At 54.3% G+C, this 17,911-nt stretch overlaps 1 protein-coding gene across 1 annotated transcript in view; it reads right to left on the bottom strand.

Moving 5' to 3' along the window:
• OTOG (otogelin) overlaps positions 1 to 17,911 on the bottom strand; it is an 85,132-nt gene that overhangs the window by 21,230 nt on the left and 45,991 nt on the right. Inside the window, exons 29-36 of the mRNA XM_061203095.1 lie at positions 16,259 to 16,375; positions 15,410 to 15,566; positions 12,596 to 12,622; positions 9,931 to 10,098; positions 5,399 to 5,677; positions 3,257 to 3,374; positions 2,438 to 2,517; positions 198 to 1,930 (exon numbers count right to left, since the gene is read on the bottom strand). Of these exons, the coding sequence (XP_061059078.1) occupies positions 198 to 1,930; positions 2,438 to 2,517; positions 3,257 to 3,374; positions 5,399 to 5,677; positions 9,931 to 10,098; positions 12,596 to 12,622; positions 15,410 to 15,566; positions 16,259 to 16,375 (2,679 nt within the window). The remainder of the gene's footprint in view (positions 1 to 197; positions 1,931 to 2,437; positions 2,518 to 3,256; positions 3,375 to 5,398; positions 5,678 to 9,930; positions 10,099 to 12,595; positions 12,623 to 15,409; positions 15,567 to 16,258; positions 16,376 to 17,911) is intronic.

The following is a 17,911-nucleotide window of genomic DNA, read 5'->3' as shown; positions in this document are numbered from 1 at the left end:
TTGCAGGCTCCAGGAGCTTGGGGCAGGGGTCAGGATGGTGACTCAACGGCCATCTGGCAGCCTGGAAGCTGGCTAAGGAGAAGCTGCCGCCGACCTTGAGGATGTGAGAGCACGATGGTGTCCAACCCCCGGGGCACAGGAGGAGGGAAGGCATGGAGGGTTCACATACAGGGGCAGAATCCTGACAAGTCACTCACGACACAGGTGGCAGATGTACTGGCTTCAGGGGTGGTGGCCAAGGCCTCGGCCGAACCTGCCGAGATGCTCTGGGCGGGAGCCGAGCGCCCAGACTGCTCGGTGGTAGCCTCTCCCTCCGGCTCTGCTGGGGGCTGAGGTCCTGCCGAGGTGCCATGGACCTCAGCCAGCTGGGGGAGCAGAACCAGCGAGCTCTCTCGGGAGGCCGTCCTGGCTGAGACTCTGCTCAGTGGGTAGGACGTGGGCACCGGTGGTACTGTGCCGGCCCAGGGGCCCTCAGCCTCCGTCACCAAGGTAGCAGCAGTGTGGGCCACAGCAGGCGTGAGCTCTGTGGGGCCCCCCTGGGCAGAGCCATGTATCCAGGTGGGCTGAGACACTTGCTCGGACAGGATGGCCATCTTCTCCGTGGTGCTCTTTCGTGGGCCAGCAGATACTGTGGAGGCTGTGTCTGTTGCCTCAGGGACCACATGACTGGGCGGGTGCACCTGGGCCAGGACAGCCAGGGTGAGAGGCAGTGCGGGGCTGAGTGTCCAAGCAGGCAGAGTCGTGGCCACGGCGAGAGATGTGGCCTGTTGCTGGAGTGGAGGGGGGATGGCAGAGACGCTGGGGCCGGCTGTGGCCACTGGGGCGGACGTGCCCACCTTGGCCAGGGACAGGCTGGTGTCGGGAGGCAGACCAGAGAGGAGCTGGGGTGGCCGAGTTGACTCCAGAGATGTGAAGGGTGTGGCCCCCAGCCCATGAGTGACTGTGGACAGGCTGGCGGCAGCTGCAGGCCCCGAGGGCAGAGCAGGAGGCCTGGCGGCTGCGGTGGCATGCAGGGCAGGGCGGGGCGGGGCCGTGGGGAATGGGCTTGGCAGTGGGGATGCTGGTGGACCCGTGGCCTGGCTGGGCCCAGGTTGGACCTTCTCTGTGGATGGCGCTGTCTCCACCATCTCGGTCACCAGGGGACTTGCAGGGATCTGTTCTGCGGCTGTTCTAGCCTCAGCTGGGGGGCTGCTGGGACTGGAAACGCTCGGGGACTGTACGGGCTGGGGGATCCCTGTCCCCGTCACGACCTCCGTCATTGCAGGTGTCGGCAAAGCCTCGTGGGATCCTGAGGAAGTGCGAGGCCTGGAGGTCACTGCAGGGGAAGCCACAGGCCTGGAGGAGGGACTTGCAGGCAACTCCAGGCTCGGGGAGGGCTGGAGGGGTGTCGTCTTAACAGGCAAGGAACCAAGGCCTAGGACCGTCACGGCTTTGGTCACGAGAGGGGAGCGAGGTGCAGGGGGTGACGGGGAGGAGACTGTGATGTTGGCGCTCCCTGCAAAGATCACAGTCACCCTGGTCGTCTCCATGGCACCCGACCCCATGCCTGATGTGGGCATCTGCTGTGAAAGGGGAAGGGATGAGGGCTCTGGGACACGGGGGGTGGCCAGGTGGCTGGCGGTCACTCCCGTGCTGGCCGGGGCCTCTGTGGGGTGCTCAGGGACGTTAGATGCAGTGACCCCCGGTGGCTGCTTCTGAGTGGCCTGGGTGGGGCCTGGAGACAGAGCTGGCCCCTCAGTGGCTGCCATCGGTGGGTTCAGGACCGTGGTGAGCAGGACAGCTGGTGTGGGTGCTGGCCTGTGGGATGGGGCCCCGGGAGCTTCCTGTGGAAACTGCAGCTCCTCGTCACTCGGGGTGGGCAGCTCTTGACCGGGAGGCAGGGTCTCGTTGCCAAAGGCCTCCGTGGGAACCAAAACCATCGGTTCCACACCTGGGGCAGACCAGAGAAGAGGCTCAGCCAGTGGGGCGACTGCTGCCCCAGGGGTCATCACTGGGCAGGGCTGTGATGTGGGGCTCCTGGGCTGGCACCCTTGGTGAGGGGGGTAGGCAGCTTCTGAGGGCCAGTCAGGCTGCCTGACCAACCCAGGGACTCTGTCACGTGGTGTTAGATGGCCCAGGGAAGTCAGCAGGTCTGGACCCTGTCCCACACCTCAAACCCTGAGCCCAGAGCCCAGAGACCTCAGGTCTAAGTCTGGCCACATTCTCAACACGTGACCCAAGCCAGTCCCTTCCCCACATGGGCCTCATTTTTTCTCTCTGTGAACTGGGGGGAATGGACCAGATGAGGTCCCTGCCTGCTCTAGAGTGTTCTCCTTCCAGAGGCCCCTATGCTGACCCCGTTTCACCAGGGACCTGGGGGCTCTGGTGAGCACGACTGGTCAATGAGACCCGGGGGATTTACAGGTCCAAAGAGGGATGAGAAGTCCAGGCCACTCACAGTCCTCCAAGTAGACGCATCTCTGTGTGACTTCATCCAGGACCCTGGGGGTGGGGCACACAGGCACACAGCCTTCCACCCTGAGGACAGAGCAGGGTTCCAGTCAGCGGTCTGGAGCACCAGGAGGGCCACCGCCTTTCACCTGGGCGGACCACAGACCTCATCCTTTCTCATGACACACATGTGTGTGTGTGCATCTCACGTACACACTCACATGAACCTCCGTGGAGACAGCATGTACAGGAACACACAAACCCAAACATGCATGCTGTACACTCCTGCCCTCAGACTGAGAAGAAAACACGACCAAAGTCTGGTTATGTGCACACTTGTGCCCACACTCACACATGCACACGTGTCTTCATTTAGGCGCATTCTCACGTTCCTCCTCCATGCCTGCAGGACTCAAAGCCATTCACATGGATACATATACATCCACACAGTCTGCCAAAACATGAGTGTACCTTATGCACACACACCCAGCTGCACCAACACCCAGATACATGCAGCTCATACGCATGTACATACACACAGCTGTGTACAGCTGTGCACCCACAGCTACCCTTTGTACACCCACAGGGCTCAACTATACACACATGTGCACAAATCGACATTCACGTATGCCTGTATCAGGCAGGTTCACTCTGGTTCACACACATCCCCATACCCAGTACACAAAACATACCTACACGAGTACATGTGAATACACACACCACAGTACATGCTCATGCCTAAACCCACAGACTACACATAAACCCCTTCACTCAGGTGTATGCTCAAATACACTGATGTACACACCTTGACTCCATGCCACCTCACCTGGGCACATCCCGGCAGCTGGCTGCCCGTGGGTCCTGGCAGGTTTGGAAGCAGGGGCTGGCACAGGCATCGTAGCGCCACTCACAGGTGGGGTAGGGAGCCCCCGAGGGCTTGGCATCTGGAAAGGTGCCCCAACCCGAGACAGTGAGACTGGGCACCAGCTCCTGATCAGGTGCCAGAGCACAGAGGTCATCCCAACTCAGCCCATGCCCGCCCTGCTCCATGGAAGAGATAAATGCACTTGTGCAAGAAAAGTGAAGACTGAAATGAGATGAAACGAAACAAAACAAAATCAAATCAAATCAAATCCAACCTGAGGGGAAACCATATTCCTGAGAGTTGAGGTCGGTGGCTGGGGGATCTTTGGGTCGGGACTCTGGGAACTTGGTGGAGGGGCTGAGGACCGGGGGTGGGGTGGGACTATGGAATGGGCAGTTGGAGTTGGGCTTTGAGAGGCGGCCAAAGAAGAGGCTGGGACCCCTGATCTTTCCATAAGGCTGCCCTGTCACCCTGACCTTCTGGGACCTTGGTGGCCAGGCTTGCCCCCTTAGACCTTGGTAGCTAACAATAATAATAACAACAACAGCCAACTCTTAACACCAAGCACTACACTCAACATTTCACAAGTATTTACTCATTAATCCTCACAATAATCCTATGAAGTAGCACTATTATTATCCCCATTTTACAGATGAGGAAACTGAGCACAGAAGATGCTGGGAATATTAAACTTTCCCAAAGGAGATTTCCTCAAAAAAGGCCTTGTGGCCAGTGCCTTGACAAATGAAGGATCCTCAGGGAAAGTCTGGAGCCCATGGGGGGCTTCTAGGCAGACAAGACCCCAGACCATGTTGGCATGAGTGATCAGTCTCTGAAACCACGGCCTCAGCTGGGAGGTGTGGGCAAGCTCCCCAGCAGGCTGGAGGGAGCAATCCCACCCAGGCAGCCCCATCCTAACGAAGCCCCATCCCCAGTCCCCAAACTGCTGCTGACCGTGAAGAAGCCTGCTTTTATAAGATCCTTGAGAACAGAACTAGGAACTTACATCTGGGGAGCACCTACTATGAGCCAGGCCCAGAGCAAAGCCCGGGAGATACAGTCAATCTTCACAACAACCTTCTGAGGCAAATATCCCCGTTGCACAGATGAAGAAACAGGGTCAGGGAGAGGGGGGCTGGGGCTCCTCCAAGTGCCAAGGACCGGGGTCAGGATTCGAACCCAAGGCTGTCTCCCTTCAGAGCCTGGGTGTCTTCCAGCAAGGGACACAAGTTCCACTCTGCCCCGGTGTCTTCCAGCAAGGGACACAAGTCCCGCCATCATAGCCAGTGATGAATCTGTCCTGGGTGGGGTTCACTGGTGGACTTGATAGGTGACCGCTGAATGTGAGAGTGAGCTGGCCCAGCCCTGGGCTGGGAGAGGTGGGGGATGATAAATGAAAGGCTGACTGGGGACATATTTACACATGTGTACGTGTAAATGGATCCATTCATACAGCACGGGTGCCCTCACAGGCACAAACATACATGTGCACGTGCAGGACAGAGAGGCCAGCCTGGAGCAGTAAGGAAATTGTGATCACTGTCTCCAGGGTTTAGGCAGAGAACAACTACTTTTGGGGCTGACCCACCTGGCCGGGAGATGGCAAAGCCCTGGAACCCATTGGTCTCAGCTGGAAAGGGCAAGAAGCTGCCCCATCACCGCCCAGGGTCTTGGGCCTCTCATGGAGGTCAGGGGGGCTGTGGCCTCCTCAGGCTGTGCCCCAGTGGGCAGTCTTTGACCTCACAGGGCAGGCATGTGCCCCCATCAGCAAGAAACCTGAGCCTGCGGGCTGTGCAAGCTGCGGCCACAATGATCACTTTTCTCGCTTCCACAAAGGCCGCCCTATTTTTAGACCTTGTAAATGGCCTGTGGGAGTAGGCAGGACCCAGGAAGCTGGCTGGGCCCCAAGTCACACTGCCCAAGGCTCCCTAGGCCACCAACAAGGAGGCCGGGCCCCCTCCCATCTCAGGGGTGGCACCCATGTGGCTTCCCTGTGCCAGGAGAGTGAGGATCTCGTCTCCTGGGGGCAACTGGAAGGATGAGGTGGGAGGGAAGCTGAGTAAGGGGCTGAGGAGTCGAGGGCGATGCAGGGTGGACACCTACCCAGAAGGCGGAACAGCGTGCCCCGGCGGAAGGCCTCCCTGTGCTCATACAGCCGGAGGGCCAGCACTGGGCCCAACACGTAAAGGAAGGCCCCTGGCTCTGCCAGGGACTCCAGGGCCACCAGGCCCGCACGCCACGTCCCCCGGTGCAGCGAGAAGGAGGCATGGCGGTGGAAGGCATCGCTGGCCTGCCACTTGGCCAGCTCCAGAGACCCGTTGGCCATGACGTGGAGGAAGAAGTTGGGTCTGTCCGCTGCCTCCAGGGATATCACATCTGGGTCTGCAAAGAGCCACGAGGGTAAGGTCAGCAGAGAGAGATCTGGATGCGGGGAGGGGGCAGACACCCAGGCACCGTCTGCAGTCTCAGCGATTCAGGACTGGGCCCTGCTCCTCCAAGGCTGCCCGCCTCCCCTCAGCCCACCCACCTCTGCCTGCTGGCTGCTCCTCGGCACACACCACCTCTACCCAAGGGAGGGAAGGTGGGGGGTTAAAGCCCCAACTGCAGAGCCTTGGGGAGGTGACTGAACTATCCCCTCCTCCCTCCCTCCCTCTCTCCTTCCTTCCGTTCCCTCCTTCCTTTCTTCCTCCTTCTTTCCCTCTCTCCACCTTCCCTCCCTCCTGCAAACATCTTTGAGGCCCCTCCGTGTACCATGTGCTAGTCTAGATGCTAGGGATACAGCAGTCAGTAGGACAGACAGAAACGGCTGCCCTGGTGGAGTTCTGTTCTATGGGACGTACTAGACCAGCTGGGGTTTGCTGATTTGTCAGTTTTCTTGGTCCCGCTCCTCACAGAATCCCAGAGGGTCAGAGCTGGGGGACCTGAGGCTGAGCCCAACCCACGGCAGGGAAACTGCCCCAGAGATGGGAAGGGGCCTGCCCAGAGGCCTAAGAGCTGGGCTCTGCTGTCCTCTCTCTTATCTCCACGCTGCTGGGTGGATCTCCCCTGCCCCCCACCACCCGCACAGGGCCCTGCAGGGTCGGGGCCCAAATGCACAAGCAGGTGTCTGGAGTCCCGGCCCGCCACGGCTGGCTGTGCTGCGGGCAAGTGAATTCACGCCTCCAGGCTGTGAGGGACGAACGGTGTGTGAAAGGCCCAGCACAGGGCCTGGTGTGTCTCCCCCTCCCCCATCACCACTCCACCCCGTGGCCCCAGGAGATATTGCACAGAGTTCCTGTTAGACCTCCCTGGGCAGCTGTGAGAAGAAATGAGGTAACTGGGGGCAGGATTAATTATTAATGTCAATAACAACTGCTATTGATCAGGACTTAACTCTGTGCCAGGCACAATGCTAAGCAAGCTCTCTACCTGCAGCTTTTATTAAATTCCAAGAGAGCCCTGTGAGGTGGTGAATTCATTCATTCAGCAGCTAATATTGCTGAGGCCCCCACCAGGTGCCAGGCACTGTTCCAGGCACTGGGGACACAATAGGGGACAAAACGACAAAACCCCTGTCCTCATGGAGCTGACATTCAAGTAGCGGGTGGTGGGTGGGGAGTAAACATAATGAACAAGCGAATTCTATAACAGGTTAGAAGGTGATGACATTGTTATCCCCATTTTACAGATGAGGGAGGTGAGGCCTAGAGTCACACTGACGGTGGAAAAAGGAGGCAGGATTGGAGCCCAGGCTGTTAACCACTGTGCAGGCTCTTAACCACTGTGCAGGCCTGTCCCAGGGATGGGATCCAGGAGTGAGCATGGGGCAGCCCAGGGGGGTAGAGTGCTGAGTCCCTCGCTGGGTGACCTCAGGCAACTCACTTCCCCTCTCTGGGTCTCGGCTTTCTCGTTTGTGAAGACTGGAGTTGGCCTAAATCAAGGTTCTCAACCATTTGTCTTGAAGTCCTCCTAACAGGGGAGAGGCTGAAAGCCAGACCTAGAGGTATAGCTGTTCCTTGGTACACCCCTCGGTACCAAAATCCAAGGATGCTCAAGTCCTTTACATAAAATGGCCCAGTACAGTCATCCATCCGTATTCGTAGGTTTCCATCTGAAATTCCACCCGCGATTGGTTGAATTCGTAGATGTGGAACCGCGGATAGAGGACTGACTATACAAAGTCTTGTGTTTTACCTTAAATAATCAAATGATTTTCACCTTCCATTTTCTAAATTTTATTTCTCTTTTAATCTCTCTGTTTGGGAGGAGCCTGCCAAAAGGCTGGTTGCTGTCACTTGCAAGTGATGTCCCCTTGGGTAAGTTACCTAACCTCTCAGGGCCTCAGTTCTCACATCTGTAAATTGGGAAAATAATAACACCTACCTCCTAAGATTGTTGTGAGGGTTAAATGAGTTATTATATATGAAGCACTTAAAACAGTGCCCAGCACACAGTAGGTGCTACAGAAGAGTGAGATATTATTAATAATAAATCAGTAACCTCTTCCAAAAATCTTTAAGTAAAATTGATACTCCAGGAAGATGTACCAGGTTGTGGCTTGTGTCCCTTTAGTACATCCTATAGGACATCAAGACCATGAGAGTGAGAGGCTCAGGCCTAAATGACTGCTGAATCCTCCTCTCCGCGACATCTTCTGCTCTCCATTTCTTCCCATCACAATCTTACACATCCTTCAAGGACAAATTCAAGGGACACCTCCCCCACGTAGCCACCCCAGATCTTACCTGGAAGGTATGTTCTCTTCTGCTGTCCAGTACTCTGGGCACAGCACAGGGAAGGAACACAGGATGGGGTGGGAGTGGGAGCCTGGGTCCTCACTGGGCCCTGCCCCCAGCTGCCCAGGAGACCCAGGTCTGAGATGGAGGCTGGCCTTCACAGCCTCTGGGCATCCCATCCACAGTGACATTCTCCAGGGCCAGGCTACTCTAGGGTTTGCTTAACATGCCATAAAACCACTGGAAAATCAACACCCCCTCTAGACTAGACCTTACTTACTGGTCTAAAATACTGAATGGAGAACAGAAAATTCCCACTAAGCAGATGGTCCATTACATCTGGAAGGTTATAAGACACCCTTCCTTCTTCAAGCAGGACCACACAGATCTGGGGGTCGGGAATGTCTAGGGAGGAAGTGTTCTCTTTTGGGGCAGTGGGGATGCTCCTGGCCCTCCTGTGGCCCAGTCCTTGGCTCCTCACTCCCAGGTTTCCTCGTGCAGTGACGTGATTCCTCCTGGCACCTACTCCCGGCTCACCCCACCATGAACATCCCCCTTAACTGTGCCTGGGGTGTCCCTCCCCTCCTTAAAGCCCTTCCAGGGCTCCCCACTGCCCTCAGGATAAAGATCCACCTACTGAGCTTGGCTTACAAGTTCCTTCCTGGCTCCTTTCAACCCTTCAGGGGACAACACTTATTCTAAGAAGCCTCTCCTGACTCCCCAAGACTGAGTTAGGGGCTCCTCCTTCCCACAGGCATTGTAACTGCCTTTGACCTGTCTGTCCCCTGGATGGGATTGTGGACTTCTGGTGGGCAGGGGTCGTGTCTCTGATGCCACTGATTCCCCAGTGCCCAGCTTGGTGCCTGGCATGGGAACAGGGCTCAATGAAAGGGAGGAAGGCAAGGAGAGAGGAAGTGGAGGAAGAGGGGAAGAAGAGAGAGAGAGAAAGAGAGGACGATCCTCATAACTAGATAAACCGCAGACCTGAGAATCTGAGAACTTAAATTCTTAGGTTGGAATGAACTCTCTGAGATGTGTCTTGGTTCAAGATTCCGGGCGATGCTGGGATTGGCTTCATGGACCATCCCTGTGATTAGGGAGATACTAACTAGATGGGACCAACAGGATTTGCGGGGAGAAACCCTGATCAGTGATCACAGTGACCACACACTGGGACACACACAAATGGCCACAGAAGAGAAGGCTTCCTAGCACTGGTGAACTGAGGCCTTGGCTGGCCCAGGGCCCAACACAAACACCACCGGCGGTCACTCCCCACCGGGCAAGGTCCTGCCACCCCTCAGGCACTACTGGACTCTGAAGAGAAGATGGTGCCCACTACAGCTAAGCCCTTTAGGTCTGCTGGCAGTCTGAGACCCAGGAGGCTGGCTGGTTCCATGTGTGCCTCAGTCTGTGTAACCCACCAGCCCAGAACTCAGGAACATAACCTGAGCAAATCAAGAGCTCACTCCTCCATTCACAGGAGAAGGTCCCACTGGAGTTAATATATCAGCCAGTTCCCCTCTGGTATTTACAGTCTATCTAGTCTTAAAAATAGAGAGAAGAAGTGGGGAGGGGGGTAGGAAGAGGGAGAATAAGAAGGAGATTTAGGGGGAGGGATGGGAAGTAGTAGTTATTGCCGCCCAGCTTTTCTGGAATACAGCTGCTGTGTGAAGCAAGGTCCAAAGGTACATCTGGACCTTGGCCTCGCTGGTTTTTTCAAGAAAAAGATAGAAGGTATTTCTTGAAAGAGACTAAGAGCCTGACCCAGAACCCTGTCTCCACTGGGAAAGTGGTGCCTGTTGGAGCCCCACATTTCTCCAGCTACTATAGCTGGCTTAGGATCGTAGCATCCTCCCCTCCTCCAGCACCTGCTTCCCTCCACCAAGGGCTGGAGTGGGGCCAGAGGGTGGGCCTTACCGTGGGCCTTGGCCTTGTACAGGGCAGCCGTCAGCAGGAAGTTCACAATGTCCCCCGGCGCCACATCCTCTGCTCTCACTAGGACTATGGCACCGCCTGCCACCTTCATGGCCACCAGGGCACCGCTGGCTGCCAAGCTGGCCAGCTGGTAGGGGCCCTTACCTAGTGCTGGAGAGAGGGGGCCCAGTCATAAGCCCTGCCGCCCTGGGCCTTTGCCCGCCTCCCATCCCTACCTGCCCAGCCCTGCCAGAAGCGGGAAGAGAGAGGATGCTAAAGAGCTCCTCTTGGTCACGTCCCTCACCCCAGGCCCCGGGGACCTTGATTTCCATGAAAAGGAAGGGACAGGAGCCCCAGGCTGCCAGCCCCTGATGGGAACTGACCCTCTGCACAGCACCTAAATCACTTCACAGGAAGCCTGGAAACAAGGCCACCCCTGGGGGGCATCTGGGCCTCCCAAATGTCTCTCCATGGGCCTTTCCCCCTGCGTAAGACTCTACCATTCCAGCTGCTGCGCTATTCAGAGTCGCCTCTGGGAGAAGATGCCAGACCTGGTCTCTGCCCACCTGAGGTCTGAAGGGTAAAGGCCAGGAAGGCTTGGGCTCAGCATTAGTGTTTATCTATTTATTTCAAACACGTGTCACCTCTGTGTCTCTTGGGTTCCTGCGGTGGTCGGTTGTCAGTAAGCTGGACAGGGGCATGGGATTCCTAGACCACTGCAACAGCCTCATAACTGACCTCCCAGCCGCTGGTGTGCCCCGCCCTCCAGAGTCACCTTCCTAGCCACACTCCCTTCGGCGACTCCTCAGTGGCTCCCCTGTGTCCTCAGCATAGACTCCAAGAGCCCAGCTTGATTCAGGGGCCCTTCACGCCCCAACCCCGGCCCCTGCCACACTGAATTTCTCTCGCTCTTCCTTGTAAGAGCTGTGTGGTGTCCTACCTCCTATCTCACTCACGCTGTCCCACCCACTCAGCGCAGTCCTCCCGGTTCTGTGCCCGGGGCCAACGCCTCCTCAATCTCTGGGGCCCAGCTCAAATGTCACCTTCTTGGTGAAGCTCTCCCGGCACCCTCTCCCACCACACGCAAGCGTCCTCCCTCCCCTGTGCTCCAGCGGTCTCGGAGCATGGCTCATGCTGATCCCAGCTCTTATGAGGAGGGTCTCGATCGGGGGTCCACGTCTGTCTTCCCTACCAGACAGGACACAGGCAGTGCTGTGCTAGCTTAACAATCAGCTCTCACAAAATGAACAAACAAACAAAACCCCATTTGGTAATGTTTGCTGATTTCCATGAATAAATACTCCCACCAGTGGTCAACTTCAAGCTACCGACTGAATGTGGAGTGAAGAACACACAGTGGGTTCTAGAAAGCCAGGGTGGGCCGGCTCCAGAGCACCACTGGGACAGGTCTCATGAACTGGTGAATCCCCAGCACCCGGCAAAGGCCTGGACCAAAGAAAATGTTGGTAGAAGAGCAGAGTAAGAATGGGTGGGTGGGTGGGTGGGCGGGTGCAGGATGCTAGAAACAGCTTGTCCTTTGCCAGTTACTGCCACCCAAAATGCCACAGAAGGGAGAAAACTCTGCTCAGAGCTGTCTTGCTGAAATGTCTTGCCTGGTGTCAGACAGACCCCGCCTGTACAGGGACTGCAATCCTCCCATTGCAGATTCCTGCCTTCAGGGGTTAAAGGTCTGGACCATCAGGAGCCCCTTGAGGCTAACATTTTGGTGGGACTGCAGGCACTGTGAATGACCATGTTGTACCTGGTCCAGCCCTCATCTCACGGACCGCCAAACTGGCATCCTTTTCTCTCTAGTCAGTCCCCCCACTATTTCACCCACTATACTCTCGCCAGAGGACGTTTCTCAAACCAAATCTGATAATGCAGTTATCTGAGGACGGAACCTTGGGCCTTTACCCGTACAGCCTGCTCCTGGCAGGATGGTGCCTGGAAGCGGGGGCAGAGGGGACCTCAGAAGTCAAAGGTGAACGGCACCAAGGACTTGATGAGTATCTAATTCTGCCAACCTGGCCCCACCGCACAAAGATCAGCGCTGAAAACTACTCCTGGGCAGCCCTCCAATCCCACCCAACCCCAGTGATTAAACTGACTCATTGATTCTAACACTGGTCATTAACCTCCCTGGGGTCTTTAGTCATGACCTGGTTAATGCAGAACTTGGAGCATATCCTGGTGCCCTGCAACACCGGCTAAACTTAAAGATGAATCTGACAGGCTGTGCCAGACTGTAAGTTTTGCCCCAGCAAAGGAAGAGCAGTTTGCATTTGCCTTTGCCAACTCAAAACTTCAGGAAACCCAAGACAATGTCCTGTGGGCCTGATGAGCTAGATTATGAAAGCTATGGGGCAGCACATTGGTGCAAATGGGGTTTTCACTTCCTGGTGAAGCTGCCCCGCATGAGCACATCCCCGGGAAGCTAGCCTGGCCTGGGTTCTGGACAGAGGCTGCAGGAGCTGCTGGAGACAGAGTTCCGGGGCATCCCTGGGCCCTGCACTGTCAGGGCTCTGTCATGACGGAGTCTTCCTGCCCCATGTCACTGCTCCTCCAGGGCCAGCAGGGCCTCAGGATGGCTGCTGCTGTTGTGGCCCCAGGGCAGGGATGGCAGTGCCCCAGCTTTCAAGGCTCCTCCTGGGGAGGATGAGCTTACCTTTGTTAAAGAAGTCACAGTCATATGCTGAAAGAGAGAGAACAGAGACTTCTTGAGAAGCCTGGAACAGATGTGCAGGGCCAAAGCCCCATCCCAGCTCTCTCTCCTTCCCCAAGGGCTGGACCTGGCCTGTCTCCCAAACTCCAAGATTCAGACATGGTCATTAGATCCAGATGTCTTAAGGTGTAGGAAATACAATGGCTCCCTCTCTGTACCCCTAACACAAAGCTCAAAGCCTGGTCCAGAGTAGGCATTCAGCATGTACCAAATGAATGAATGAATGAATGCTGGGACAGAAGGGTATGTTTTGCGTGACCTCAAAGGGCAAGAATTGAACCAAGGAACGGAAGCTCCAATCGGAAATGTTGTGGAAGGTCCTGGAGGAATGCAAGCACAAGATAGAAGTCGGTCTTTCAACAGCCTTGAGTAGGAAGGGACCCAGGGCCTCCAGAATCCAAGCCTTTTTCAGGCCCCTGGGTGCAGTCTCCATCAGGTTTTGATAAGCTCCTCCAAGTATGTGCTCCATACGCCCCCTAGTGGCGCAGAGCAGCACCACAGCTTGTTCCCCTGGCACATAGGCCATGGATTCCTTAGTCCATTGGGATAAGCTGGGGACTTTGCAGGGGGCACCTGAAGCCAGGAGCAAGACCATAAGAAGCCAGTTGACCCAGCAGATCTGGGACAAAGGCTGAGGAGGAGTCTCCCTCACTCACAGGCATGGTCTGAAGAGAGCTACCAACTCCACCCCACACCCCCAATCCCCATGATGAACACTATTCCTTTGCATTTGGCATTGCCCTCTGGAAAGAGCACCAGGAATCAGTAGACTGACCCACCATGTGGCTATGGGTAAGTATGTGCTTTTCCTCACTTGTGGACTCAGAAGATTGAACTCGAAAATTAAAAGATCTCCAAGTATCTGGTTTCAAGTGTGTACCAGGTTAATGGGAGGTTGCCCAGAGAAGTCGTCAAGAGCCAGCTCTCTAGAGACCCGCAAACCTGGACTGAAATCCCATCTCTCTCACTCATCAGCTGTGCATACTGAGACAAGTTTCTCAACCTCTCTGAAATTTAGTGCCCTCCTCTCTAGGACGGGGACTACCGCTAGTATCTGCCCCATAGACTTGTGAGGCTTGTACTGGTGTAAGGCAGGTGCTCACCTCAGGTGCAAAATTTAAGGGGACCTCAAAAATCTCAGTAATCAGGATATGTAATATTTTAATGCAATTTTTAATTGCAAAATTAATGCAAAATATCCACGATGAACAAAATATCAAAATTTTAAAATAGACAAGATCAGTGACAGCACCTTGCTGAGCCATACTGGAGCCTAAGGCAAAAGGAAAAATCAATAATATTGAGGCTGTCATTACTTAAAATTGTGATATTTTGTTCATCAGAGATGTTTTTGCATTAGTTTTGATTTTTTTTAATATTGCCTTAAAATATTGCCTTTTTTGGTACCCCCTTAAATCTTGTGCTCCAGGAACTGGCCTCACTTGCTTCACCCTAGGCCTGAATATTAAGTGAGTTAATGCACAGAAGGCACAGGGCCTGGTACACAGTAGATTCTCAGTAAACGTGTGTTCCCTTCTCCTTCCTGAAGGATTTTTATCAGAGAAGTAGAAGGAGAAGCAGACTGCATGAGGACCCAAGGCTTCTGTGATGCAAGAGGCTCACGGTAAAATGGGCAAAGATAAAGGAAGCCAAAGGCAGATTCTGCTCCATCTTCTTCCTGAGGTCATCCTGCCTGGAGCTCTCGTGCCAGCACCCATGTCCCCACGAAAAATGACAGCAACCTCGGCTCTAGCACAAGCACGGTGCCAAGTGCTTTACCTGCATTTTCTCATGTAAATCTCACAGCTCCCTGCAAGGAAGGTACAGCTCTCTTAACCCTCAATTACTAGTCAGAGTGTAAGGAACATGCCCCAGGTCACCCTGCTTGGTGGAACTGGAGTCTGAACCCAGACAGTGTGGCCCCAGCACCTGTATAATAACCACTGCACCCCAAAGTGAGGTGTCTTGCACCAGGAAGATCTTTGGTATGCAGAAACAAATAATAATCAATTAATTAATCATTTAAATTTCTATGAATTTTATTTCATCTTTTAAATATTTACTTTTGTATCTATTTTATGACATACATTTACACTAATAGTACATATATACGTACATGCATCTATGTGTATGTGTGTATGTGTGTGTGTATATATATATATATATATATATGCATGTATGTGTGCTCACAATGTTTTTACTTGACAGGAGTGTGCAACCAAAAGCATTTGCAGACCACCAGTGCTCCAGAAAAACTGCTATCTTGTGGTGCCTCTGACGGGCCCCATGAGTCTCACCTGACAAAGGGCTTTCATATTCACTATCTCGTTTGACCCTCACAATAAACCTGGTGGGACAGGTCTATTCCTATTTTTCAGATGAGAAAATGGAGCCCCAGAGAGGTTGGGGGACTTGTTTGAGGTCACACAGCTTGCAAATGGCAGCTCTGGGTCTGGAACCCAGGGCTTCTGACTCCTCTGGTAAAGTGGCTAAGAGCATAGGTTTGCAGCCAGACCATATGCAATGGAGATGAGCCCTGGCTCCTCCACCAACCTGTGTGACCTTGAGCATGTTACTTAATCTCTCTCTTTCTAGCCCATTTCTCCAACTGTAAAACAGGAATAAACAGTCCTACTTCACAGGGTAGTTATAAGAATTCAATGAATGATAAGCACAAGCCAGAGTGATGGGACCCCACAGGCCTGCCCACAGAAGGGGCCCCACTCTCCCCCTCGGATGACTGGTCTGGACACTCACGGCAAAGGCGCGGGGTCCTCCAATCGACGGCCACCCCATGCTGGCAGCACTGGTGGGCATAGGCAGACACGCTGGCACAGAAGCACTCACAGTCACCGCCCCGGCTGCACCCACATGTGTCTGTCAGGCAGTTTGAGTAAAACCAAGTGACATCGACCTAGAGGAGGTCAGAAGTCAGATGTCAGAGGACAGACCCTGAATGTTAGCTCTTCAGCTTCTGGGCTGATGCCACTCAGCCTCAGGGAGCAGCATAAATGTGAAGGGACCACAGGATGGGGCGAGCTGCCCATGTGGGGTGAGGGAAGAAAGGCAGGCAGCTGAGAGGGAAACATTAACTCCATGACCCAGGTAGACCCTGCTTTTGAGAACTAAGCTTTCTCCTTCCCCGGGCCTAGGCTATTGGATCCAGGAGCTTAGGGTGTGGCTGAGAAACAGACGTGTGGTGTGAACCCCCAGCCAGGGCCAGAGACAGCCAAAGCCCATCTGACGGCAGCCTTCGAGGCCCTGGAGGGGGCCATGCAGAGCTGAGCACCAGCTCTCCTCTGTCTCCACTGAGGGCTGATGCCACAGCATGAGGGGTCTGTGTTCACCATTCAGAAGAACTTTCTGATTGGGAGGAAAAGCCAGATTGAGATGGGCTTGAAAAGGGCACAGAAGCTGTTTGACTGTGTCTGTCTCAGGGAAACAGGGCAGACTCATCCGAGGAGACCAGAGGCAAGGGAATGGCAGAGGTGAATCTTTCCTCTGGGCCTGAGGTGTCTCTCCAAGGCATGGAGGGTCTGAGAGCAGAAGGGATTCCAGGGAGGTGGGAAGGGGGCCCAGGAGCAGCCAAGCCTGGAGTCCACTCACCACGGGGTGGCAGGTCTCAAACACCTCGCTGAGCAGGATGCTGCACTCCTTTTTGGCAAAGGGTTCTCGGAGAGGATTCAGGACACATGTGTCTCGGGGGTCGAGGGTGTCTGGGCACTGAGGGGGCAAAAGCAGCACTGTTAATCTCCGTACCCCTCAAATGCCTGTTGCCTGATGTGGTGGACAGACTCTTAGAGTGGCTCCCTTGATCCTGGCCTCCTGTGTTCATATCCTTGTATAATCCCCTGCCCTTGAATGTGGGAGGGACCAAACTGACAAGTCGACAAAAGACAGCAAAGGTGACACATGGAATGTGGTTATGTGCCAGTGACTGCATTATCATGTTACATAAGAGTGCAGAGCCCATCTGGCTGGAGTCTCTCCCTTGCTGGCTGTGAATGGCACGTGGCAGGAATGGTGGGTGGTCTCTAGGAGCTGAGGGTCGTCCTGGGCCAACAGCTTGCAAAAAAACTAAAGCTCTCAGTTCTATGACTACAAGGAATGGCTGTCAACACATGAGTGGTCAGAGAAGCAGATCCCTCTCCAGTCGAACCTTCAGATGAGAGCCCAGCCCTGGCTGACACCTTGGCTGCAGCCTGTGATACTGTATGCAGAGAACCGAATCAAGCTGTGCCCTGACTCCTGACCCACAGAAACTGTGAGATAATACACGTGTGTGGTTGGATACTGCTAAGTCTGCAGTTATGGTGTTACACAGCCATAGGAAACTAATACAGATTTCCCTGATGTCTGCTGAACCTCCTCCCCCGGCCTACACTGTCACTAGAGCCCCGCAGGGTATGCCCAAGGGGATTATTGAGAGAGAAATGACAGTGAGGGGTGAGAGGAAGGAAGCAATAAAGGTTAGTCACCCACTCAGCTTCTCTAAAACGGAATAGGTTAGAGCATACTTTTCTGAGGCTGTGAGAACAGCCTTGCCCCACCTCAGGATTACATTTAGCTCCAGGCCATGACTAACTGCTCCCCTGACACCAGTCTACATAGGCTTATCTCCACCTACTCCCCAACAGAGAACTAGGAACCTAAGATCACTCAGTCCAGGAAAGGCAAATATGTAACACTCACATCACCACTCTCTAATGCAGCACCCATGGCAGACATAACTAATCACTCACAGTTCTTCCAGCTGAGCCTGACACAAGTGTTGGTATTTCTCAACATAGCTGCCCAGGCAGCCTCATCTGACTGATCAGATTTGTCACATGAAGTGAAATCTATTCACTATCCCTCTCCCAGCCCCTTCACTTCACAGAGGACCACAGAGAAGATGGGACTTACTCAATGTCACCCAGCAAGTCACTGGATGATCTAACACAAGAACCCCAAATAATAAAACAAACAAACAAAAGAAAAACAAAAGAAAATAATTTTTTAAGTAAAAGAATAAGACAAGAACCCAGGTCTCCTGCTGTCAGCTCAGTGATGTTTCCCCCCATCGCTCACAGCTTGGCAGCCTCAGACATCTCCCAAACCTCAGAGACATCCCCCATCATTTCTGCCTCTGCTAATATTGTCCTCCCTCTCTCTGATACATTCCTCCATCCAAATATGGTCTATCTTTTAAGTGCCACACTAGTGCCACCACCTTCAGGAAGCCTTCTCTAATTGCCTCAACCCATGCGGGTCTCTCTT

This window comes from Eubalaena glacialis, chromosome 10, assembly GCF_028564815.1.
Source record: "Eubalaena glacialis isolate mEubGla1 chromosome 10, mEubGla1.1.hap2.+ XY, whole genome shotgun sequence".
Classification (NCBI taxonomy): domain Eukaryota; kingdom Metazoa; phylum Chordata; class Mammalia; order Artiodactyla; family Balaenidae; genus Eubalaena; species Eubalaena glacialis.
Note: the sequence above shows the minus strand (reverse complement) of the source record. Positions and strands in the feature narration are given on the sequence as shown.